The sequence below is a fragment of the Eleutherodactylus coqui genome, chromosome 4 (assembly GCF_035609145.1).
Source record: "Eleutherodactylus coqui strain aEleCoq1 chromosome 4, aEleCoq1.hap1, whole genome shotgun sequence".
Lineage (NCBI taxonomy): Eukaryota > Metazoa > Chordata > Amphibia > Anura > Eleutherodactylidae > Eleutherodactylus > Eleutherodactylus coqui.
This window is the reverse complement of record NC_089840.1, coordinates 52,413,975-52,440,730: the sequence shown is the minus strand read 5'-3', so window position 1 is coordinate 52,440,730 and position 26,756 is coordinate 52,413,975. Positions and strand designations below refer to the sequence as shown.

The 26,756-nt window shown below is 47.1% G+C and overlaps 1 protein-coding gene across 1 annotated transcript; it reads right to left on the bottom strand.

Moving 5' to 3' along the window:
* Positions 1-193: 193 nt before the first annotated feature.
* On the bottom strand, positions 194-24,934 carry LOC136626479 (uncharacterized). The gene is made up of 7 exons (XM_066601539.1): positions 24,898-24,934; positions 24,686-24,769; positions 21,189-21,557; positions 3,725-3,994; positions 1,843-2,100; positions 370-425; positions 194-319 (listed from the first exon to the last, which is right to left on the bottom strand). The coding sequence occupies exons 1-7, from the start codon at positions 24,932-24,934 to the stop codon at positions 194-196; spliced, it is 1,200 nt and encodes a 399-aa protein (XP_066457636.1).
* Positions 24,935-26,756: the final 1,822 nt, after the last annotated feature.

Sequence of the window (26,756 nt, the reverse complement as noted above, 5' to 3'; positions counted from 1 at the left end):
AGCGATCTTTACTACACAGTTTCTGTCAATCAGAATTATGACTACAATATCGTATAGCTGTTTTCTTATCTGAGGAATTAATCTGTTCAGTAGAAGCATTAGGTCCCCACACAGTGTTAGCGGCCCCGGGAATGGAAGTAAAGGGATTCTACGATGATCACACATAAATACTCTATTTAACGGCGACAATGTCTTAAAGTTGATACATCCTGCATTTCCACCAGTAGTTGTGAAGGGTTTGCACTGTGTGAGCTGACTCCTCCTTCACATCAGATGCCTTTTTCTTTTCCATCCTCTTTATGAGAAATCCTTCAACATCCTGAGGTCACGGACTATACAGAGGAAGAGTATAGAGTACAGGACCCACACCAGACTATGGAAGACGAGGAGGCGAGCCCATGAAATGCTCTTCTCATTCCAAATACCTAAAGGGTGAAGAGACATTTAGGAAGATCAGGGTTATGTGAGGCTTAATATCACCTAAAAATCACAAGGGTTAAATAACGCCACACAAAACACATTACTTTATGGGGGTGTTACAAGAGTTCAGAGACAAAGTTCATGAGACCATGAGCAACACAGACTTGGTAATCTCTGTAACGCTGTATCTGCTTGCCGGTCAGTTCAGATTTAAATTCAGTCTTTCAACTGCACAATAAACTTTTTGTACTAAAAAGTCTTTGGTAAAGCAATTGTAACTTCATGACTTGCAACAGACTTCCAGCTCAACTGCCCTCGCAGGGTAAAATACAGTTGCTTATATTCTCAGTTTTTTAATAGGGTTGTTCAATGTGATGGCTGTGATTGGTTCATCGAGCACTGTAGTGATTGTATGGATACAATGATACCATATGTGTGTGTGTATGGGGGGGGGGGGGTTAATGTATTTTTTTTTATACAAAAAGAGGATTTTTGCTAATATTGTCTAATGTGTTCGCACAAACTTGCTATTTTTTGTACGATGCGTTTTTAACATTAGAAAATCCCATTAAAAAGAACGCAGCGATATCACAGCGTTAAAAAAACGCTAGTGAGTAAAAGCCCTAAAGGGGTAATGTGAGGGCATTAGAGAATCTTCACGCATCCAGTGAATATTTATTCATACATGCGAACATTTGAGTAAGCATTAATTCGCAGGTCAGAAGCTGCGTCCTTCTCAGAGGGGGCTTGCTGTACACCTCATTTCAATAACTAAGCTGACCCTTCCTTTGCACAGACAGAGAAGGGGGCTGGCATAAATATTGAAATGCGTGAAACAGCCAGTCCCCTGTGATGACATCACGGGCAACAGAAGGGCCGGTATCCAATCCTGGCTGGAAGTGAAGGTCAGAGGGCGAGATACAGACTGCTGAGCTGAAGTGAGCGGACAGAGAAAATATTTGTGCTGGAAGCTGAGGAGAGACACCGGAAGTTGGACTATCAGACAGAGATATTCCAAGGACACATTCCATCGTAAATGTCTATTTAAAGCCTATGGAGACCTTTGGTTCATTTTTGCTATTGTATTTGTATTATGAGCTCGGAAATACTTTTGTAATTAGTTTGCTGTTTGGCTTTTGCAGCTTCTGTGTATTACCGTACATTCTGCAGAATACCATTTACTAGTAAATTGGTCAAACAGACTCTCGGATGGCCCAGTCTCCAGATCCTGGCGTGTCCTGATGGATCATCTAAGATGAATTCTGGTCAGACCAAAGTTGATTTGATCTGATCAGAGTTCATATTAGTTGATCAGTGCATTATGAGAAAACAGGACCCCAGATCTGAGGATTGGAGAAAGTCAGACCCCCACGGATAATGTAGGCAGGTTGCTGGGCTGTGATGCAGCATGTTACCACTCACCTGGACAAGTGATATTTGTCTTCTTTGCATTCTTCTCTCCAAGACTGTTGTTCACATAGCAATGAACATCCCAAGGATCAGGTGATGGCACTGTGACATGATTGATTCTTTTCATTCCCTTTTTGACATTTGACGAAAATAATGTCCCATTCAAACTCAGAAAAAAGATGGTATCCGTTCCGTTCTCCACAGAGCAAGAGATATTCAGGCTGCCATTGTGGAGACACGAGGCCTCTAGGACGGGGTCTGATAATTGAACTACAAGATAGAAGGACAGCTGGTGAAGAGAAGTATATAGAAGGGGTCAAATATTCAATGTGAGTCACAAAGCTGACACTCTACAACAATGGTCTATAGTCCGTGGCTTTCCAGATGTTGAAAACTGCAATTTCCAAAATGCCCTAAAAATATGTGGCTGTCAAGAAATGCTGGGAGTTGTAGTCTAATCACAGCTGGAGAGCAACAGTTTGGAAACCATTACTCTAGGTGATCATTGCATCCTTTGTTCTAAACCTACGTCCAATACGATGCTGATTATATCGCCTTATCAGAAGCTTTAGGGACACTTGAGAGGTGATGTTCATCTATGTAAGGGGCTCTGAAGTATGAAAGGAAAAAGTTCACAACTCTACAAGAAGTGGAAATTATTTTCCAAAAAGGTATCACACGTCTGGTAACAAGGAGTGGAATATACAGGACATGCAGGAAGATAGAAGAGAGATCAGGTAATCCACAGGCTGACGGCATCACTAGGATCATCACTTAACGATCAGTCAGGGTCCGCCCTCTGAACTCCCACCGATCCCATCTATTCTTACAATGTGGCCGGCTGCAGTTTCCCTGCACAGCGGGTGTCTGGAAGCGCATACAATAGAGATGAGCGAGCACCCAAATGCTCGGGTCTGTGTCATTCGAGTCGAGATTTTCGTAAAATTCGAGGGCTCTACTCGAGTAACGAACCCCATTGACTACAATGGGAGACTTAAGCATTTTTGTATGGTTTTTTTTTCTTGGTTCGTGTTCTCTCTCACTCTCCCCATTCCTGCCCGACAAAAAATTTGCCAACAATGCGTGCTGCGTCGCGGCGGGGAGGGGCCAAAACAGGCATGTCACAGCGGAGAGGAGCCAGAACTGGGTCTGGGTCAAACACGATTTGATGCTCGTTCAAGTAATGAGCACCATCGAGTACGCTAATACTCGAATGAGCATCAAGCTCGGCAGAGTATGTTCGCTCAACTCCAGCATACAATTTTCCTGTGAAGGAATGCAGCACTGATCTCATTCTCAGGATCGGTAGGGTCCGAGCGGTCAGACCCAACTGCCCATAAAATAATTCTAGCAGTTTGTCATCACTTATTAAAGGGAACCTGAAATAAACCGCAACATTGTACATTATGGGCCTCAAAGGTGAGGAAATGGGGAGTCCAGAGAGCTGTGCTTCATACTCACCATACATATACTCAGGATATCATATAGTAAGAACACCTGTGTCTGAGGCACTGACAATAACTACATCACCTGTATAATATTAAGGAAATCCAGAAAACATGACCTGTTGGGATGACTTGAGGACTGGAGTTTGGAAACACAACTCTAACTTGTCCCTGGGATGTGCCTGCATGGTCCAACCTGTGCAACCGGGGGTCCTATCGAAGAGATATAGCCACCAACTGCCCCCGGGTTGGCAATAATGAACTGTCTGCAGAAGTGGCTCAGCCTCCCGTGCGTATCTCATTCCCTACCCTCACTTCACCTACATAGGATCTCTATCAGGAAGCCGTGTTATGTTCTTACATAACTATCCCTCGCCTGAGCAGATTCCAGCTTGTGTTTCTTCCTATGGTTCTTGCAGCTACTGACCTCAGCAGGTAGTAACACTCACCTGGACAGATCACAATCGTTCTTCTGGTTTCGCTGTCGCTGACACGGTTCCTCACAGAACATGTAATATCCCAAGGTCCAGGTGAAGCCGCAGCTGTATGAACCTCACTGACATTTCCCACCATCGTGGATGAGGTAGCGTTCTCCAGCAATAAACCTTTATTTACCATAATGGAGAATGAGAGATCTTCCCCGGTGTCAGTCCCGCAGATGATGTCGGCTCCACCGTCATGACGACAGTAAACATTCAGGAAAGGCTCCAATACCGGCGCTGAAGGAATAGAGATTATATGAGGAACAAGGGCAAGAAAGAATGTGAAATATATGAGGACAGAGGGTCTTCCCAATCCAATCTGCCTCACAGCCTTCCTCCAATTAACAGGATGAATGCTGATTGGTTGCTCTTCTACACATTAGGCCCATATTAGAGCAGCCTATAGTCAGGTTCACAATAATATTATGTAATCATGTAGAAGAAGACCAGAGAGATGGAAGGTTAAGTGGCTTGGACCCGATGACCATGGAGGTCCCTTCCAACTCTACCATTCTATGATGAGGATGGGAGTCTTGTGTTATACAGAGAGGGAGCAGTGTGGGGTTCCTCTATTATAGGGGTTAGTAATTAGAAGAGCCCATAGTCAGGTTTTCGTCGATGCAACATGTACCAAGTAGGGGGATGGGAGTGTTCTGTTATACAGATAGGGTGTAGAGTAGGGACTCCATTATCACATGGGTTTAGTTCTAAGTCAGATTCTCACCAATGATATATAACGGGTGGGTGGTAATGCCTGATGTTGCAGGATGTGAGATGGTGATGCGGTGACAGGCAGTGGTGGCACATTTTCTTCAAAATAACTTTACTTAACATTAGCAGGAAGAACATAATTGTGCTCCATAGGAGGCTGGTGTACCTTAACATTGGACAATAAGGGCACTTTTACACGTAGCGATAATCGTTTGCATGAGTGAACAAGCAAACAATGTCACAGATTGCTCGTTCGCTCGGGCGACCAGTTTAAACACAAAGATAAACTGTTTTTTTTTTAACAGGATCCTTCAGTCGTTCCGCTCTCTGCACCCGGGAATGAGAACGACTGAATGATCGGAGTTTAAACTGAACAATTAGTAAACGGTGATTTTCATGCTTTCATAAATTGAAAAATGAAGGAGAAGCAAACAAATTCTCGTTCATCATTGCCCGTGTTTACACTAAACAATTATGGCTCAAAGATGAACAATCCTTCTATTATAACACTTATAATTGTTCCATGTAAAAGCCCCTTAACTTGCCATAAAGTCTCTTAAAGCAACAGTAGCATAAACATTACACACATCATATCTCTGACCATAGGCCCCGTAGGAGCAGCGTCCTTACACACAGAACACGTCACACGTCATAGACATCATTTACTTGTCTAGATGTGGTCACACATTACACAGTAACATAGTATGTTTGACTGAATGAAGACAATGTCCATGTAGCTCAGCCAGTTTTAAACCCCCACCCTTGCTGGTCCAGAGGAAGGCAAAAAAAACACCAAGCAGCCATTTTGCTCATTTGGAGGAAAAATTACTTCCTGACTCCATAATGGCAGCCAGAGTTATCCCTGAGTTTCGAGATCAACAACCCGCTGGTCACCTAATGTCTATATTCTGTAATATCACAGCGCTCTAGGAAGATATCTAGTCCCCTCTTAAACTCCTCTATGGATTTTGCCATCACCACGTCCTTAGGCAGAGAGTTCCACAGTCTCACTGCTCTTACACTAAAGAATCCCTTTCTGTGTTGGCGATGAAACCTGCTTTCTTTTAGACGTAGCGGATGCCCTTTTGTTACCGTTGCAGTCCTGGGTATAAACAGATCATGGCAGAGATCCTTGTATTGTCCCCTCATGTATTTATACATAGTTATTTGATCACCCCTTAGCCATCTTTTTTCTAGAGTAAATAGTCCCAATTTGGATAGCCTCTCTGGGTATTCCAGTCCCCTCATTCCATGTATTAGTTTAGTTGCTCTTCTTTGAACCCCCTCCAGTACTTTAACATCTTTCCTGAGCACCGGTGACCAGAACTGTACGCAGTATTCCATGTGAGGCCTGACAAGTGTCTTATATAGTGGGAGGATAATGTTCTCGTCCCTCGCCCCTATACCTCTTTTAATGCACCTCAAGACTTTATTAGCTTTTGCAGCAGCTGACTGGCATTGGTTACTCCAGTTTAGTCTACAATCCACCAGTACCCCCAGGTATTTTTTCCATATCACTTTTCCCTAGCAGTACCCCATTTAGTGAATATTGGTGACATCTGTTTCTCCTGCCCATGTGCATAACCTTACATTTGCCATTTTTCTGCCCAAGCCCCCAGCTTATCTAGGTCCGTTTGTAGCCGTACATTGTCCTCCGTTGTATTAATTGTTTTATATAATTTTGTATCATCTGCAAATATTGATATTTTACTGTGCAGCCCCTCTATCAGGTCATTAACCCCCTCCCGCTCCAGGGTGTAAGCTTATGTCCTGGCAGCGGGGTACTTCCAGCAACAGGGCGTAAACTTACGGCCTGGGGATAGCGCAAGATCACTTATGATCTCGCACTATCCCGCAGCAGGAGCCGGCTGTCAGTCATAGCCGGCCTCCCGCTGCAACAGCGGGGGTGCATCAGAGATGCGCCCCCCGCTGTTAACCCCTTCCCTGCTGCGATCTATGTACATCGCGGCATGGGAGGGGCTCACAGAAGGAGCGCGCTCCCTCTGTGATGTCACCGGGCTCTCGCGATACAATCGCAGAGAGCCCGGCTGGTTGCTATGGCAACAGGACGCCAGACACTGGTGTCCTGTATTGCCATAGCCTGGGATCGCTGTATAAGCGATGAGGTATAGCAGGGCAGTAGGCCTGCCATGCCTTATTACAGCGATCACCAGTGCTATACTGTAAGTACTCCAGAGGGACACAAATTGTGTAAAAAAAAAAAATTATAAAAATGAATAAAAAAGAAAAATATAAAAAAAAGTTTTAAAAAAACCTTTTTTATGCTTTTTCTTATATTAGCATAAAAAAGGGTAAAAAAAACCCACATATTTGGTATTGTTGCATCCGTAACGACGTGTACAATAAGCTGCACATGCTTTTGAAAAAAAACACAAAAAACAGAGGCAAAATGCTAGTTTGTAGCATTTTGCCTCCCTAAAAACACAATAAAAGTGATCAAAAAAGCCGTATGTACCCCAAAATGGTACCAATAAAACTACAGCTCGTCGTGCAAAAAATAAGCCCTCATAGAGCTCTGTACATAAAAAAATTAAAAAAGTTACAGGACTTTGAATGCAGCGATATAGAAAAAAAAAAGATTTAAAAAATGGGGTTTTATTGCAGAAAAGTGGAAAAAAGTAATAAAAAAATGTAAGAATTTTGGTATCGTTGTAACCGTACCGCCCCGCAGAAAAAATAGATTGTGTCATTTATGCTGCATGATTAACGCTGTAAAAAAAATGAAAAAAACCTATGGCAGAATTGATGCGTTTTCTCTATCTGCGATCATAAAAAAAAATAATAAAAGTTTTATAATATAGTCAATGTACCCAAAAATGGCGCCGATAAAAACTACTGTTCACCACGCAAAAAACAAGCCCTTATACGGCCGCATCGACGGAAAAGTAAAAAAGTTATGATTTTGAAAAGTGGAGAAGAAAATCCGCCAAAAATCGTTGCGTCCTTAAGTCCAAAATAGGCCATGTCATGAAGGGGTGAAAGGTTCAATACCCCATGTTACACATTGTGATATGGCGACTGTTATGCCATTTTGTTCTGTGTTTCAGGCCTTAGACCTATATTCAGCATCCATTTTTTATCCACTGTATAATCCCATGCCGGTTTGGGTAGGATTAGCATGAAGATATGGAGTTAAATACAAAGGGAATCGGTTAATACAGATTATTAGATGTATAAAGGTCCCAGCCTGATATGAATTATGTTTTCAGAATCGGGCGGGCCAGCATCCACACATGTTGCAGTACGATCTCAGTATCACTCCAAACGGCATATTTGTGTACCAGAGCATAATTTATGTATCACGCTTGATATCAATGACTAGATATAATCATGACTAGAAATAAGCTGGGCCTATATTACCGATCGGAGGGCCTCCTGCCGAGATATGACTGAAAAGGGGAAAAATGATTTTCCAGAGTTCGTACAAATCCAACAAGCCCCTCTCCAAATGACCTCAAAGGGGACAGGAAGAAGGTGTGTTCTAGGGAATCCTTTACATTGGGGGCTCCACAGAACCAAATTGTCAGACCACGGAAATATGCTGCGGCTTATGGACTGTCCCTTTGTTTCCCGGAACTCCGCCAATCAGACCCTTTGGTCCGTGTATCCCAAATCTGGTAACTTTATTTTTTTTATTTTTCTTCCTGTATATTTTAAAAGTACTGTTTCTTGTTGTGTATACTTGTGTTTCCTTATACTCCAGTGTAACATCTTTTTCTGTATACTTTTGTACATTCAAGTGAAGGGGATTGAGCTGCTATTTGGAGGGGGGGTACTTTCTCTTCATTTGCCTTCAAATGTGCTTTACCCTGTTTTACTACCAATCTTAGTTTGTTTTACCATTACTACACCTTTAATACACTGGGCTACCTCTCCCAATGTTGAAGAGAACGCTGTATGCTACATCTCTACTGCCAAAGTATCTGCCAAAATGTTTTTTTTTCTTTAAATTAAACTTTATTGAGCTTTTTTTGTTGCATGCAAGGAGTTAAACTGCCAGGATCTGAGGGTTCTCCATTCTTGGCTGTTAGAGCAGGATCCTGGCTGTCAACAATCATAGAATGGTAGAATTTGAAGGGACCTACAGGGTCATCGGGTCCAACCCCTGCTAGGTGCAGGATTCACTAAATCATCCCTGAAGATTTCCATTGAAGGAGAACTCACCACCTCCCGTGGTAACCTGTTCCACTCATTGATCACCCTCACTGTCAGAAAGTTTTTTCTAATATCTAATCTGTGTCTCCTCCCTTTCAGTTTCATCCCATTGCATTATGACAGCCCTTCAGATATTTGTAGACAGCTATTAAGTCTCCTCTCAGCCTTCTCTGCAAGCTAAACATTCACAGATCCTTTAACCGTTTCTCATAGGACATGATTTACAGACCGCTCACTATCTTGGTAACTCTTCTCTGAACTTGCTCCAGTTTGTCTATGTCTTTTTTAAAGTGGGGTGTCCTGAACTGGACACAGTATTCCAGATGAGGTCTGACTAAGGAAGAGTAGAGGGGGATAATTACCTCACGTGATCTAGACTCTATGCTTCTCCTAATACATCCCAGAATTGTGTTTGCCTTTTTAGCTACTGCATCACATTGTTGACTCATGTTCAGTCTATGATCTATTAGTATACCCAAGTCTTTTTCACATGTGCTGCTGATTTGTTTTGTTCATAATGGGTCTCGGCCCATACACGAACTGGCGTCACGATAGCTTAGTTTTATTTTACTTTAAACGGTTTTCAAGCCCTTTGTATGTGACTCACTGACCGTGACCATGATTTCCCATGTTGGAGGGTAGTGGCAGAGCCACCATGACTACTTATTTATTTTTCCCTGGCTGCTCCAGATTATTCATGAAGTGCTACTCCCCCGACCCACCTATGGTAATTGACACATACTTATTATGCACTTCAGCAGCTACAAAAGTGTCAATAACAGTGGGTGGGCAAGGCGAGCAGCATCTCATGAATAATCTGGACTCACCTCTTCCCAAACAAAGCAAGGAAGGAATTTTTTCCCCATGTGGGCTAAATTGGCTTCTGCCTCATTGGAAACAGGCTCAACTAGATGGACGTTATCTCCTTTTGGCCTAACATACTATGTTACTATGTAAAGCAGGAAAGCAGAATCCCCATCACAGCTATGAAAGCAACATAGCCCACCTTAGTGTTGTTATGTTTTATAACATTCTTTCATTGTTATAACTGATCTCTGTGCCTTTAAGTGGTAGAAGCTCTGGACAGTCATGTACTTGGTGGAGGTCAAGTGATCAGTGTTAGTCCTAAGGCTTTCGGGGCAGAGTGTGTGACATAGTGCTGAGGAGTTAGAGTGAAGAGAACGCTGAGCGCAAGAAGTTCTGACATTGTTGAAAACTGAGTTATTTCCCTAACGGAGTTAAGAGTGCAGAAGTCGACAATATTAGGTTTTGGGATTTGGCCCGTAATCTGTGGTGCAGTGGCCTGTTCCCAGTGGGAAGGAATCAGCTGTTCACTTGGCTTCCTTCATAATTATGCCCAGACGAGGGCAAGGGTGTTCTGCCTTTCAGGATGGTAAAGTTGTGGCTGGAACAGCTGGCGCAAATAGGGCTGTTTGGTGAATCTCTTCTAGATTTTATATGTTCGGCTGGTGGGCTCACAGCTCCTGCACAGCCTGGTGAGTTTGGCCCCATGTTTTGTCTATGTCCTTCGTTTGTCCGGAATTCTTCACTGGGTAGCGGGTGTGCTCAGAATTCATGTGGGGATCATGCAAATGCAGGTGGGGGTTCAGAGAGAGATGGTTTGCAGGCATTGGTAGAAAATTACTTGCGTGGGAGAATACGAAAACCCAATTCTGGTGTCTGCATGGGTGGCACCTTGCTACCTTTCGGAAGAACAGGTAGAGGTGGGGCCTTCTTTGTCGAGAGACCGAAACAATCTGGCGTAGCGGTGTTGTTTCAAATGGAAAAAGAAGGGGATGGTATTCGTTTGGATGATAAAGCTAAAGATGAAATCTACAATTGCTTTGAGAGCTCACTAGGGGCGCACCTGAAAAGGGGGTGAAAGAAAATTAGTGGGCTGAGTGCGTATACATTTTCTCCCACCTCCCTTTGGAAAAATGTAATTTCGACAAAGGGAAGAGGGAAGATAGCAAGAAGGAGGAAGAGAAGTGGATATGGTGTTTTTAATCCCACAGACGTTCATGAACTGGCTGCAGACATTCACCATCTTGGCTGGCGTCATTGGGTTGGGTCGCTTCTGTATGTATTGGGAGAAGCAGCTACGGTGGGCTGGTCAATAGCAAGGTTGAATCGATTTGTGTTGGCTCTGGCTTTCAGCTTCCAGTTACGGGGGTTTAGGGATATTACAAAGTCATTTTTGATTGCCCAGCCCCTGAGGGGTTTCCGAGGGGTAGGATACAGTCAGATAGACAGAGGCCTGTGCCTTTTCGGTTACTGGAGTGACTCGGTGTCTTTGGTCTGTACTTTGCCATTTGAGTACTATTTCGCCTTTCATTTTCCTTGGCATTTTTGGGGCCATTGAGGGTGAGAGAATTGGTAGCTTCTTCAACTGCTAGGCTAAGTGGGATCTTGAGTGAAGAAGCAATGGTTTGTGGTGACATAATGAAGCTGTGGGTTTGGCGTTCAAGGATGGATCACCTAGGATGGGGAAAAAGTTAGAGTTAAAGGGGTTGTCCCGAGGCAGCAAGTGGGGTTATACACTTCTGCATGGCCATAATAATGCACTTTGTAATGTACATTGTGCATTAATTATGAGCCATACAGAAGTTATAAAAAGTTTTATACTTACCTGCTCCGTTGCTGGCGTCCTCGTCTCCATGGTGCCGACTAATTTTCGCCCTCCGATGGCCAAATTAGCCGCGCTTGCGCAGTCCGGGTCTTCTTCTTTTCTGAATGGGGCTCCGTGTAGCTCCGTGTAGCTCCGCCCCGTCACGTGCCGATTCCAGCCAATCAGGAGGCTGGAATCGGCAATGGACCGCACAGAAGCCCTGCGGTCCATGAAGACAGAGGATCCCGGCGGCCATCTTCAGCAGGTGAGTATGAAGACGCCGGACCGCCGGGATTCAGGTAAGCGCTGTGCGGGTGGTTTTTTTAACCCCTGCATCGGGGTTGTCTCGCGCCGAACGGGGGGGGGGGGGGTTTAAAAAAAAAAAAACCCGTTTCGGCGCGGGACAACCCCTTTAAGGAGGGTCCTGGGGGCAGGGATGTGTCCCTTATCCAGCTTGTCCACTTATACAGCTTGCAGGTGGGCAAAACCCAGTCCTTTGCTTAGGCATGAGGACGGTTCCTTCCTGTCCAGGTATAATTTTACAGTGTTTTTAAGGAAAACCCTGTCCGTTTTGGGCTAAATGGATCCCCATATGCTCCGCATTTTATTTGGATAGAGGTAGCCACCAAAGCGGAAAATTGAGGTTTAAGTCTGTTGTTGGTTAGGAAAATTGAAGGTGGGAGTCACAGTGCGTCAAGTCCTATGTTTATCCCCAATTGCTGAAACAAATTTAATGGGTGGGAATTCACTTATGGGTGGTATGTAGAGATGAGCGAACACGTTCGGCTCCGCCCCTTTTTCGCCCGAACACCGAACTTTGCGAACACTTCAGTGTTCGGGCGAAAAAGTTCGGGGGCCGCCGTGGCAGCGCGGGGGGGTGCGGCGGGGAGTGGGGGGGAGAGGGAGAGAGAGAGGGCTCCCCCCTGTTCCCCGCTACTGCCGCCCGCGCCGCCGCGCATCTCCCCGCCCCCCGGCGGCACCCGGACACTTACGCGCGAACACTGCAGTGTTCGGCAAAGCCGGTGTCCGGGTGCGGATGTGTCCGTAACGGACACGTTCGCTCATCCCTAGTGGTATGTTGAAATTGTTCACTCTGCTCTTTAAAGTTGTTCTTCCCCCCTTCTCTCCTACCCGTTTTTTCTTTTTGTGCTGTAGCATTAGTGTGGATATTTGGCCATCCATTTGTCTACTATGGTAGACAAAGGTTCATCCTAACAGGAGGCAGCTTAGTTTTGAAAGGAATGCCACAGTCATCAGGAGGCTTGGGGTCAGAGTTATGTCTGGAACTGGGAGAAGCATCATTTTGCCCCAATGCTGGAGAATAGAGATGAGCGAACACCAAAATGTTCGGGTGTTCGTTATTCGGAACGAACTTCCCGCGATGTTTGAGGGTTCGTTTCGAACAACGAACCCCATTGAAGTCAATGGGCGACCAGAGCATTTTTGTATTTCGCCGATGCTCGCTAAGGTTTTCATGTGTGAAAATCTGGGCAATTCAAGAAAGTGATGGGAACGACACAGAAACGGATAGGGCAGGCGAGGGGCTACATGTTGGGCTGCATCTCAAGTTCACAGGTCCCACTATTAAGCGACAATACCGGCAAGAGTGGCCCCCCCCCCTCCCAACAACTTTTACTTCTGAAAAGCCCTCATTAGCATGGCATACCTTTGCTAAGCACCACACTACCTCCAACAAAGCACAATCACTGCCTGCATGACACTCCACTGACACTTCTCCTGGGTTACATGCTGCCCAACCGCCCCCCCCTCCCCCCCACAGCGCACACCAAAGTGTCCCTGGGCAGCCTTCAGCTGCCCTCATGCCACACCACGCTCATGTCTATTTAGAAGTGCGTCTGCCATGACGAGGGACCGCAGGCACACACTGCAGAGGTTGGCACGGCTAGGCAGCGACCCTCTTTAAAAGTGGCGGAGCGATAGCCCACAATGCTGTACAGAAGCAATGAGAAATAGAATCCTGTGCCACCGCCATCAGGAGCTGCACACGTGGGCATAGCAATGGGGAACCTATGTGCCACGCACTATTCATTCTGTCAAGGTGTCTGCATGCCCCAGTCAGACCGGGCTTTTTAATTCATAGACACAGGCAGGTACAACTCCCTATTGTGAAGTCCCTGTCGACCGACAGCATGGGTGGCTCCCTGGAACCCACCGGCGGTACACAGAAATATCCCATTGCATTGCCCAACACAGCTGAGGTAGTAATGTCGTGCTTAATGCAGGTGGGCTTCGGCCCACACTGCATGCCCCAGTCTGGGGTTCTTTATAAGTGTACAGATGTAGTAAAAACTTTGTGTGCACCTACAGCATGGGTGGGTGCCAGGAAGCCACCGGCGGTACACAGAAATATCCCATTGCATTGCCCAACACAGCTGAGGTAGTAATGTCGTGCTTAATGCAGGTGGGCTTCGGCCCACACTGCATGCCCCAGTCTGACTGGGGTTCTTTTCAAGTGTACAGATGTAGTAAAAACTCCGTGTGCACCTACAGCATGGGTGGCTCCCTGGAACCCACCGGCGGTACACAGAAATATCCCATTGCATTGCCCAACACAGCTGAGGTAGTAATGTTGTGCTTAACCCTTTCCAATCCAATTTGTATATGGTTTTCCTAGGGGGCTTACTCTTTTTCTGCCGTTATACAACGGCGCTATATGCTGGCTAAAGCCAGTACTGCATGAGCTGACACGTAGGATAGGCTCCGACAGCAGAGAGGCTGGCAATATACAGTAAGAGAACCCCGACGGACATCTACCAACAACGGAGCTGTACAGCCTTAAACCCTAATGTCTTCACAGGTCAGACAGTGGACTGGAAAGGGTTAATGCAGGTGGGTTTCGGCCCACACTGCATGCCCCAGTCAGACTGGGTTTCTTTATAAGTGGAAACAGATGCATTTATAATTCCCTGTGGACCCACAGCATGGGTGGGTGCCAGGAAGCCACCGGCGGTACATAGAAATATCCCATTGCATTGCCCAACACAGCTGAGGTAGTAATGTCGCGCTTAATGCAGGTGGGCTAAAAATTAATTTGATTACACTGTAGGCGAGGGCCCACAAAAATTGCTGTATCAACAGTACTAATGTACATCAGAAAAATTGGCCATGGCCAGCCAAGAGGGCAGGTGGAACCCATTAATCGCTTTGGTTAATGTGGCTTAAGTGGTAACTAGGCCTGGAGGCAGCCCAGTGTAACGAAAAATTGGTTCAAGTTAAAGTTCCAACGCTTTTAAGCGCATTGAAACTTATAAAAATTGTTCAGAAAAATTATTTGAGTGAGCCTTGTGGCCCTAAGAAAAATTGCCCGTTCAGCGTGATTACGTGAGGTTTCAGGAGGAGGAGCAGGAGGAGGAGGAGGAATATTAGACACAGATTGATGAAGCAGAAATGTCCCCGTTTTGGATGGTGAGAGAGAACGTAGCTTCCATCCGCGGGTGCAGCCTACGTATTGCTTACGTATCGCTGCTGTCCGCTGGTGGAGAACAGAAGTCTGGGGAAATCCAGCCTTTGTTCATCTTGATGAGTGTTAGCCTGTCGGCACTGTCGGTTGACAAGCGGCTACGCTTATCTGTGATGATTCCCCCAGCCGCACTAAACACCCTCTCCGACAAGACGCTAGCCGCAGGACAAGCAAGCACCTCCAGGGCATACAGCGCTAGTTCAGGCCACGTGTCCAGCTTCGACACCCAGTAGTTGTAGGGGGCAGAGGCGTCACCAAGGATGGTCGTGTGATCGGCTACGTACTCCCTCACCATCCTTTTACAGTGCTCCCGCCGACTCAGCCTTGACTGGGGAGCGGTGACACAGTCTTGGTGGGGAGCCATAAAGCTGGCCAGGCCCTTAAAGACTGTTGCACTGCCTGGGATGTACATGCTGCTCGATCTACGCACATCCCCTGCTACCTTGCCCTCGGTACTGCGCCTTCTGCCACTAGCGCTGTCGGCTGGGAATTTTACCATCAACTTGTCCGCAAGGGTCCTGTGGTATAGCAACACTCTCGAACCCCTTTCCTCTTCGGGAATCAGAGTGGGCAGGTTCTCCTTATACCGTGGATCGAGCAGTGTGTACACCCAGTAATCCGTCGTGGCCAGAATGCGTGCAACGCGAGGGTCACGAGAAAGGCATCCTAACATGAAGTCAGCCATGTGTGCCAGGGTACCTGTACGCAACACATGGCTGTCTTCACTAGGAAGATCACTTTCAGGATCCTCCTCCTCCTCCTCCTCCTCCTCAGGCCATACACGCTGAAAGGATGACAGGCAATCAGCCGGTGTACCGTCAGCAGCGGGCCAAGCTGTCTCTTCCCCCTCCTCCTCATCCTCCTCATGCTCCTCCTCCTCCTCCTGTACGCGCTGAGAAATAGACAGGAGGGTGCCCTGACTATCCAGCGGCATACTGTCTTCCCCCGCCCCCGTTTCCGAGCGCAAAGCAGCTGCCTTTATGGTTTGCAGGGAATTTCTCAAGATGCATAGCAGAGGAATGGTGACGCTAATGATTGTAGCATCGCCGCTCACCACCTGGGTAGACTCCTCAAAATTACCAAGGACATGGCAGATGTCTGCCAACCAGGCCCACTCTTCTGAAAGGAATTGAGGAGGCTGACTCCCACTGCGCCGCCCATGTTGGAGTTGGTATTCGACTATAGCTCTACGCTGTTCAAAGAGCATGGCCAACATGTGGAGCGTAGAGTTCCACCGTGTGGGCACGTCGCACAGCAGTCGGTGCACTGGCAGCTTAAAGTGATGTTGCAGGGTGCGCAGGGTGGCAGCGTCCGTGTGGGACTTGCGGAAATGTGCGCAGAGCCGGCGCGCCTTTACGAGCAGGTCTGACAAGCGTGGGTAGCTTTTCAGAAAGCGCTGAACCACCAAATTAAAGACGTGGGCCAGGCATGGCACGTGCGTGAGGCTGCTGAGCTGCAGAGCCGCCACCAGGTTACGGCCGTTGTCACACACGACCATGCCCGGTTGGAGGCTCAGCGGCGCAAGCCAGCGGTCGGTCTGCTGTGTCAGACCCTGCAGCAGTTCGTGGGCCGTGTGCCTCTTATCGCCTAAGCTGAGTAGTTTCAGCACGGCCTGCTGACGCTTGCCCACCGCTGTGCTGCCACACCGCGCGACACCGACTGCTGGCGACATGCTGCTGCTAACACATCTTGATTGCGAGACAGAGGAGGAGGAGGAGGGTGCTTTAGTGGAGGAAGCATACACCTCCGCAGATACCACCACCGAGCTGGGGCCCGCAATTCTGGGGGTGGGTAGGACGTGAGCGGTCCCGGGCTCTGACTCTGTCCCAGCCTCCACTAAATTCACCCAATGTGCCGTCAGGGAGATGTAGTGGCCCTGCCCGCCTGTGCTTGTCCACGTGTCCGTAGTTAAGTGGACCGTGGCAGTAACCGCGTTGGTGAGGGCACGTACAATGTTGCGGGAGACGTGGTCGTGCAAGGCTGGGACGGCACATCGGGAAAAGTAGTGGCGACTGGGAACTGAGTAGCGCGGGGCCGCCGCCTCCATGATACTTTTGAAGGACTCCGTTTCCACAACCCTATACGGCAGCATCTCAAGGCTGATGAATTTTGCTATGCGGACGGTTAACGTTTGAGCGTGCGGGTGCGTGGCGGCGTACTTGCGCTTGCGCTCCAACAGTTGCGCAAGCGACGGCTGGACGGTGCGCTGAACTACACTGCTGGATGGGGCCGAGGACAGCGGAGGTGAGGGTGTGGGTGCAGGCCAGGAGACGGTAGTGCCTGTGTCCTGAGAGGGGGTTTGCATCTCAGTGGCAGGTTGGGGCACAGGGGGAGAGGCAGGGGTGCAAACCGGAGGCGCTGAACGGCCTTCGTTCCACCTTGTGGGGTGCTTGGCCATCATATGTCTGCGCATGGTGGTGGTGGTGAGGCTGTTGGTGTTGGCTCCCCGGCTGAGCTTTGCGCGACAAAGGTTGCACACCACTGTTCGTCGGTCGTCAGGCGTCTCTGTGAAAAACTGCCAGACCTTAGAGCACCTCGGCCTCTGCAGGGTGGCATGGCGCGAGGGGGCGCTTTGGGAAACACTTGGTGGATTATTCGGTCTGGCCCTGCCTCTACCCCTGGCCACCGCACTGCCTCTTGCAATCTGCCCTGCTGATGCCCTTGACTCCCCCTCTGAAGACCTGTCCTCCTGAGTAAGCGTTGCACACCAGGTGGGGTCAGTCACCTCATCGTCCTGCTGCTCTTCCTCCGAATCCTCTGTGCGCTGCTCCCTCGGACTTACTGCCCTTACTACTACCTCACTGCAAGACAACTGTGTCTCATCGTCATCGTCCTCCTCACCCACAGAAAGTTGTTGAGACAGTTGGCGGAAGTCCCCAGCCTCTTCCCCCGGACCCCAGGAACTTTCGAATGGTTGGGCATCAGTGACGATAAACTCCTCTGGTGGGAGAGGAACCGCTGCTGCCCAATCTAAGCAGGGGCCCGAGAACAGTTCCTGGGAGTGTTCCCGCTCCTGAGCAGGTGTCATTGTAGTGGAGTGAGGAGGCTGGGAGGAAGGAGGAGCAGCAGACAGAGGATTCGGATTTGCAGCAGTGGACGGCGCAGAACTGCGGGTTGACGATAGGTTGCTCGAAGCACTTTCTGCCATCCAGGACAGGACCTGCTCACACTGCTCATTTTCTAATAACCTTCTCCCGCGTGGACCCATTAATTGGGCGATGAATGTGGGGACGCCAGAAACGTGCCTCTCTCCTAATCGCGCAGCAGTCGGCTGCGACACACCTGGATCAGGAGCTCGGCCTGTGCCCACACCCTGACTTGGCCCTCCGCGTCCTCGGCCGCGTCCACCTCCTCTAGGCCTACCCCTACCCCTCAGCATGCTGTATTACCAGTGATTTGATTTCACAGGCAGCTAATAAATTGGCGCAAGACTGCAGGCCAAATATAATTTTTTCCCTTTTTTGAAAACGAAAGGCCCCACTGCCTCTAGTGAATGTATAATCTAAGTTTAATAACTGTGCTGTTTTCCTGCTAATGTGTCACAGAACGTGAGGGTAGCAGAGTTATTAACTGTGGCAGAGCAGGTATTTTTTTTCCCAATTAAGGAAAGCAAATGGCGAAGCCAGCAGTAAACCGTAGCTGGGTGCGTCTGATTTTTAAAGGTTGCACACGCAGCCGACACGTGTCCACCGCCCTTAGGACGGACAGAGGCAGGACAAATAGAAATATTTTCCGTTTTTTTCCACCAAAAGGCAGCACTGCGTATATTCTATGAATAATAACTGTGTTGTGGCCCTGCCTACACAATTCTTTCCCTGCAGTATCAATGGAGGGTGCAATGCTCTGCAGAGGCGATTTTGAGAAGTAAAAAAAAATGCAGCACAGCTAACAGCAGCCAGCACAGTACTGCACACGGTTAAATATGGCCCTAGAAAGGACCGTTGAGGTTCTTGAAGGCTACACTCACTCCTAACACTCTCCCTGCCTATGCAGCACTTCTGTCCCTAATGCCGGGTGCAACGCTCTGCAGAGGCGATTTTGAGAAAAAAAAAAATTGCCACTGCTAACAGCAGCCAACACACAGCTATCAGTGGCCCTAATAAGGACCTTTGGGGGTCTTGAAGCCTACACTAACTACCAATTCTTTCCCTACAGCAGCTCCGGTACAAACAGCACTGTCCCTCATCTAACTCACACGGCATCTGAGGCGAGCCGCGGGAGGGGCCGACTTTTATATTCGGCGGACACCTGATCTTCCCAGCCACTCACTGCAGGGGGGTGGTATAGGGCTTGAACGTCACAGGGGGAAGTTGTAATGCCTTCCCTGTCTTTCAATTGGCCAGAAAAGCGCGCTAACGTCTCAGGGAAGGAAGTGAAAGTAACCCGAACACCGCATGGTGTTCGTTACGAATAACGAACATCACGAACACCCTAATATTCGCACGAATATCAAGCTCGGAAGAACACGTTCGCTCATCTCTACTGGAGAAGCATTGTTTTGCCATACTTGACACAGGGTTCCAGACATGTTAGTCCTACATGTTGTGGGTAATAATTGGGGAGTCTAGCCATCTTGTGAGCTGAATAAATACATTCACTGTGACCTCTTGCACCTCTGGTCCCAGCACCCTTAGCTGATCATGGTTTGATCCGAGGTCATCCCCAGAAAAACCTGGTGTAATGTTCGCTTCGCAGAAAAATGGAATAAGGCTTGTGTTAAATTAAATAGGGCCATTTCGGAGTTTGTTGTTCGAAATGAGGGTATTTGTGTTCTCTATTTGGATTTGAAGTTAGGACATGGGAACCACTGGCTTAATGATGGGGTGCATGTAAATGCGGTCAGTATTGATGTTTGGGCATTAGCGGTCCAGGGAAGAATTGAGTGGGCCTTATTGTTGTGGGGTGCCTCACAAGCTGTTCCTACAATGAAGGGGTCATTGTTCTATTGCCCATTTTCTTAAATATTGCCATGGACCAATAACCTTATTACAATTCCAACAAAGCTTACTTCAAGTGATTTTGTCTGAGACTCCCAGCTGAGACGTAAAAGGAAAATAAGTAACTGCACTTTATACCCTTTGATCTGGACTGTAGCATATTTTAGAAAAATGCTTTCTTCTCTCTTTTTAAAAAAAAAACAATAAGGTCAGTGCTGGACTGGCCCATTAGAGAACTGGAGGGTCCTCCTTGGCCCAACTGGTTCCCGCAGCTGCTGGATGGGCAATTGGCCCCACCCACTGTCCCATTGTAGGTCCCCACTCATCAGGGCACAGCTCATGTACAAATACAGCCCATGGCAGTGGTGGCAAACCTATGGCACACATTCCAGAGGGGGCACTCAGAGCCCTCTCTGTGGGCATGTGTGCCATTTTTCATTAGTAATACTAAAATAAGGTGACCAGAAGTCCAGATTTAGGTGGGACAATAGGTGGGTCCCTAAGCGGGGCAGCCTTTTGTCCGGTTTTTCTAATGTCTGCCCCGCTTTTGTCCCACTTTCGGGATGTCTGGTCACCATGAATGTGATTACCAGCCAGGGTGCCGCGACTCTCTGGCTGGTAAACACTCAGTGGCGCTGCTACGGGTGCACAAACTGACAGCAGTGTGTGCACCTGGGATCCTCCTCCCCTGACCTCTCCTCCTTTGTTCTGCAGAAGAGGAGAAGGGAGGAGGTGGTAAATTATGCAGCATTTCCGCATTCAAAAAACAGTCAAAATCTGCACCAATTTGAACTGGAAAGCAGCCTCTTATCTGTAGCTGATTTCATACTATGTGGTGCTTCACCTCACTTCCTCCATAGGCTTCCCACTGTCAGCGCTCCCTGGCTTCTGGTTCCCAGCGGCCTGCTCAGACAAAAGATGTTAATGTATGCAATCTTTTTCCTAAACTAAAACCTTAGTATTCAAGTTAAATTGCTGTGTTGTCACTTTGCGATAAATAAGTGAATTTTGGGTTATAGTTTGGATACTTGGTCTCTAAAAGGTTCGCCATCACTGGCCTATAGTATCAAATAATTCCTATCAATGATGAGGAACGCTAAATGCCAAAAAAGTAAAACGCGTCAAAGTGCTGCGATTTAAAGCACGGCACTTTGCAGTGTTCATGTGTGGTAGGGGGGCGCCTTACAGATCGCTGACAAGTACGCTAGGTGGGCAGCACCTGCATTAACTGCTTTATTAAACTGCCAGCAGCTCCTGACAGCTGTCCTATAGCGGTGCCCCACCACCCTCGAATCCGAGCTACACCAGGGGTTAATGCCATAGTTGCCCCCTCCCTAGTTATACCCCGTTGTATGCTAAATATATCCCTTGCTCATTCCACCGTACCATACAAATATCCCCTGCTCATTCCCAATCCTGAGAAGTTCCTCCCATCCCTCTCTATATTCTCACTGGTGGGTGATAATGTTTATTGTTTTGTCCCAAGTAGAATCTTACAGACCTAGTGGGGTCACTTACCCTGTACATGGAGAGTATACGTATGAGTGAATACTGCTGATCCTTTTGTTGGGTTGTTTACAATAACATTATATTTGCCGCTGTTCTTCCAGGTGACGTTGATGAGGTTTATAGTTCCATCCGCTGATGATTTATAATTAGAGAAAGGCGCAACTGATGTATTAAGCATATTGAAATGTGTAATGTTATTATAGTCTAGTATATCACAGCTTCTACTTTTGCTGATCTTGGATTGTTCAAACTGCCAGTCAAAGGTATCACACCACTTATTAGTCTTATCTATAGTCAGGTTATAACTCAGCGGGAGGAGAACGTCAGATCCCGGACGGACATACATCTCGGTGTGGTCACCGCCCCCGGTGTTTAGTCCTGTAGGTAAAGAGAACATTCAGTGAACATCTTATAGTATATTATATTGGGGTAAGTATACAATGAGGATAGAATACTATACATAATCCTATAATTACATCCCTGCCCCCTAATAATAAGTGATACAGAAAGATCTATAAGTAACAAGTATGGAAGCGAGCCCATATATTATGGTCAGAGAGCTGTGGAGTCGGTAGTAAAAACCCAGCAGAATAAATAGCAATATCTTATATATAAAACGCAAAATCTGCTTGTTTGTGTCGGATACAAATCCAGTTCTGGTCCGATCTGAGTGACATTCTGCATGAGCGTTCTTCAGCCCCAGGCGACGAAAACTGGTGGAATTAAAAATTGAAAACTCGCTGACTACCCTTGTAATTTTTGTTGGCAATAGCAACCAATCACAGCGCAGCTTTCATTTCTTATACCGCTGAGGAAAAATGAAAGCTGCGCTGTGATTGGCACTGCAAAATGTCGTAGTAACACCAGTTACTAATAACAATATGGACAATATAGAGCCATAAAGACAGAAATCTTATCCTTAGACACAACAGGCAAACGTTATGCAGAAGTCCCACCGCCTCAATGCTTGTATCACTAACACAGCTCACTGTACACCCGCCGCACTCCCACGCCCTTTGTTGTTCACATGACAGGTGAAGCCAATCACTGCGCAGCAGCTTCCATATACTGATATACTGAGAGCACCACAATCAATAGTGAGGAGATAACTGCCTACAGAATATATCTGAAGCTAAAACATAGCACTAGAGCTTCCTGACATGCTTCGCCAGACAACTGGCATCCCAGGGGTACATGGAGCTATAGATGCAGCACCCAGCAGTAACAGATATATATATCAGTAAGAGGCGGGATCAGTATCATCCCCACCACCAATCAGCTGTGTGAGAGACAGAGGGATCAACCAGTAATGGCTGTGGGTTTAATGCATAGACATCAGTGCAAAGACCAATAGGAGAAACGGTATATGGCAGCCAATAGAGAAACACATAACATTCAGCCAATGGGAGACTCGTTGCTGAAGCACTCCCTGTGTTAGTACCCTGAGCATGCTCAGTTGATCAAAATGGGCTAATAGACTAAAAATCTCCACAATGCAGAGGCGTTCTCAGTATTCATAGACCAGAGCATGCTCAGTGTATCAAAATTGGCCAATAGAATAAAAATTTTCACAAGGCCTAGATGTAGTTATAATTTGCGCTGTGATAGCCAAGCAATCAATACTAGGGCAATGTCACAGAGCGCTCACTCTCACTTTGAATGTGACAAAATAAATTATACTAACTGGTTCACAGTTGTAGCGGCATGAAGCCGACAGACAGATATATGATTATGTGAAAACAAATTGGAAATATGAAACAGGAGACGCTCTTAGGCTCCATATTCCCCAGCATCAAGGCTTCCGTTTCTAATGGATCTAGGTCTTAGAGAACAAAATTGAACTGAAGCACAAGCAAACCTCCTGAATCTACTAGCTTATAATGGTAAGTATAAGGAGATCCTTTAGGTGGGCAGAGCGAGGGGCAGACAACGCCATTCAGCGACCGAACATGATCAAAACCAGTTAGCTCTGCTGACTGGGATATATATCTGTACAACCAGATGTATAAAACATGGTAGTAATGTCACAGCATACAGATAAAGTGATTAAAGTGTCATTAAGAACAGATATATGTCGGGCTAAAGGGGTTGTGTAGATCTGAAAGACTGATGAACTAGCCTCAGGGGGGTCACCAACAGTGGGGTCCACCACCCCAGCCGATCAGCTGTGCTTTAGACCATTGTTTCTATGTGCAGAAATCATACTCCATACACTTTGCAGTGGCCCGACATGGTATTTTAGGCACAGCTTTCATTCACTTCAATGACAGATATCCCTGCAGTACGTTGCTAGGCCATTGCAAAGTGTATGGACCGGTCTGGTTGTACTTGGCTATCTGCAGCACTCCCATGGAAAACGAATGGAGGGGCATCGCATATAACTGGCTGCCACTCCAATGAAACTTCTTCTCACTACGAGGGGTGCGGTGAGGAGGAGAGGGGGATACAGGACCCCCTTTCTCAGAGTCCCAGGATCAGTGAGTGTCTCAGCGGTGAGACGCCGCACTCCTTCTTCCCGATCGGTTTTTCATCACCAATCATATGGATAGGTGATAAAACTTGATAGTAGGGTATTCCCTTTAAAAATGGTGAACAACATAGGGGCAAACATAGGGTTCTTAAAGGGGATTTACAACTTGGTGGCCAGTGCCAACAGCGATGGTCTGTCCTCTTTCTTCTTCTATCTAACAAGATGCGTACACTGAGTAAGGGAGACACGGAGGACAACGCTGAGGCCAGTCGTGCTCACTATCATCAGGCAGGTTCGCACTTTGTACTGTGGTACGCACTGGTGGACTATGTGCTTCGGGCTCTGCTGATATGTTTTTCTCAGCAATCAAAGCTAAGGGGTGGAAAAAACACAGTCAGTGGTACAGCAGGCATTATCAGCCCAAGAAGTTGAAAAATGGAGTATGGTGTCAGGGGAGCCATAACCCCCATAGTGGGTGCAATAAAAAAGCAGAGCTAAAAGGGATATTCCTATCTCAGCTTTTCATAGCCAAGATCGAAAACGACTCCTATGGTTATCGGCCATAACCTATGGAAAGAGCCGAGCTCTTCAGCCGAGCGCTGTTTCCGTAGTTCTGATTGAAGTGAATGGAGCTACAGAAACAGAGTAGTACACTTATCTGTGCTCAGCTCTTGGCAACAGGCGGTCGGGGCAGAGCGTTGGGTTTCCCATCTCAGTCATGAAAACCCGAGATGGGAATATCCCTTTATAGTACAGAAATAAAGAACAGCATAAAGTGCGAGTGCTGACAATTATAAAGTGTGACTACATATAAGAATAGTATATACAATAGGCCATAATAGATAGTAGAAAGTCCACCGGTAATAAAGCAGAGGGACATGTATGGCTATTCCTCTGCACCCCTAGAGGTCTACCAGTGCATGTACTATACATATACTGCACACACCATGCACACATACAGTACATACCCACACCTACCTACCTACACACACTCCTGACCATGTACAGCCCCAGGATCCTATATGTCATCACATACCTGGTACCAGTGACAGGAGGACACACAGCGCACACAGAGACAACATATTCCTGCTGCTCTCGCTGACAACTAAATGGGGAAGTTCTGAGGAAAAGTGACAAACGGAAGAAGACGATGTCTCAAGCATAGCTGCCACACTTCCTGCGCCTCCACATGTACATTATATATAGTATGTGAACTGTAAGGGCGAGCACCCACTGGCGTTTTTTTACCTGTGTTTTGCGTTTTGCGTTTTTCCTGCACAGGCATAGAGATAACATGTGTTCCTGTCCACTGGCGTTTTTTTTGCGTTGCGTTTGCGTTTTTAACATAGGAACTGTCAGTTGCATATGTGTCCTTATTTTTCTCCTAATGCACCCATGAAAGTCAATGGAAATTAATGGAAAAGCCGCGAAAACGCCGCGAAAACGCCGCGAAAAACGCTGCGTTTTTTTCCCGCGGAAAACGCAAACGCCAGTGGGTGGGCGCCCTCACTCCTACTCCTCCTATAGCTGATTCCTGAACCCCACATCACATGCTCTGCATGATTTACATACACCAGTGTCCTCAGGTTAGAGGGGTGTTGGTGTTGGTGTCCAAACTGCCCCCACAATGCCTCTAAAAAAAATTATAGTAACACTGTGAATAGTCATAGAATTATAGAATCATAGAGTTGAAAGGGACCTCCAGGGTCATCGGTTCCAACCCCCTGCTCAGTGCAGGATTCACTATATCATCCCAGACAGATATTTGTCCAGCGTCTGTTTGAAGACTTCCATTAAAGGAGAACTCACAACCTCCCGTAGCAACCTGTTCCACTCATTAATCACCCTCACTGTCAAACTCACAAGTTTTTTTTTGAATACCTAATTTGTGTCTCCTCCCTTTCAGTTTCATCCCATTGCTTCTAGTCTTTCCTTGTGCAGATGAGAATAGGGCTGATCCCTCTGCACTGTGACAGCCCTTCACATATTTGTAGACAGCTATTAAGTCTCCTCTCAGCCTTCTTTTTTCCAAGCTAAACATTCCCAGATCCTTTAATCGTTTCTCATAGGAAATGATTTGTAGACTGCTCACTATCCTGGTAGCTCTTCTCTGAACTTGCTAAAGATTTTCTGTCTTTTTTAAGTCGGGGTGCCCAGAACTGGACACAGTACACCATATGAGGTCTGACTAAGGCCTCATGTCCACGGGGAAAATCGGGCCCGCTACGGATTCTACATGTAGAATCTGCAGCGGGTCTCTCCTGCCCCGCGGACATGAGCGCTGAAAATAAGAATAAATGACAATAAACTCACCTCCCATCCGCTCCGTTTCTTCTCTTCGCGGCGGCGTCATCTTCTCTCGTCGCGGCCGGATCTTCATTCTTCGGCTCGGCGGATGTGCACGATGACGTCTGTGACGTGCCCCGCGCATGCGCCGGGCCGAAGCAAAATGATCCGGCCGCGGCTGAGAGAGGATGGCGCGGCGCCGAAGAGAAGAAACGGAGCGGGTAAGTAAAATGTGATTTTTGTGTCCCGCGGATCCGGACGGCTTCCATAGGCTTCAATAGAAGCCCGCGGGAGCCGTCCCCGCGGGAGACCCGCATGAAAATGGAGCATGGTCCAGATTTTTTCATGCTCCATTTTTTTTTAAATCACTTTTATTGACGATCCGCGGGTATTTAGCTACCCGCGGGTGGTCAATGCATCCCTATGGGGTGCGGATCCGCGCGCGGGAGAAGAGTTAAAATCCGCTGCGGATTTTAATTCTTCTTTTCCCCGTGGACATGAGCCCTAAGGAAGAGTAGAAGAGGATAATTACCTCATGTGATGTAGACTCTATGCCTCTCTTAGTACATCCCGGAATTGTGTTTGCCTTTTTTTGCGGCTGCATCACACTGTTGACTCATGCTCAGTCTGTAATCTGTTAGTATTAGATATGAGCGAACGTGTTCTTCCGAGCTTGATATTCGTGCGAATATTAGGGAGTTCGGGATGTTCGTTATTCGTAACGAACACCATGCGGTGTTCTGGTTACTTTCACTTCCTTCCCTGAGATGTTAGCGCGCTTTTTTTGGCCAATTGAAAGACAGGGAAGGCATTACAACTTC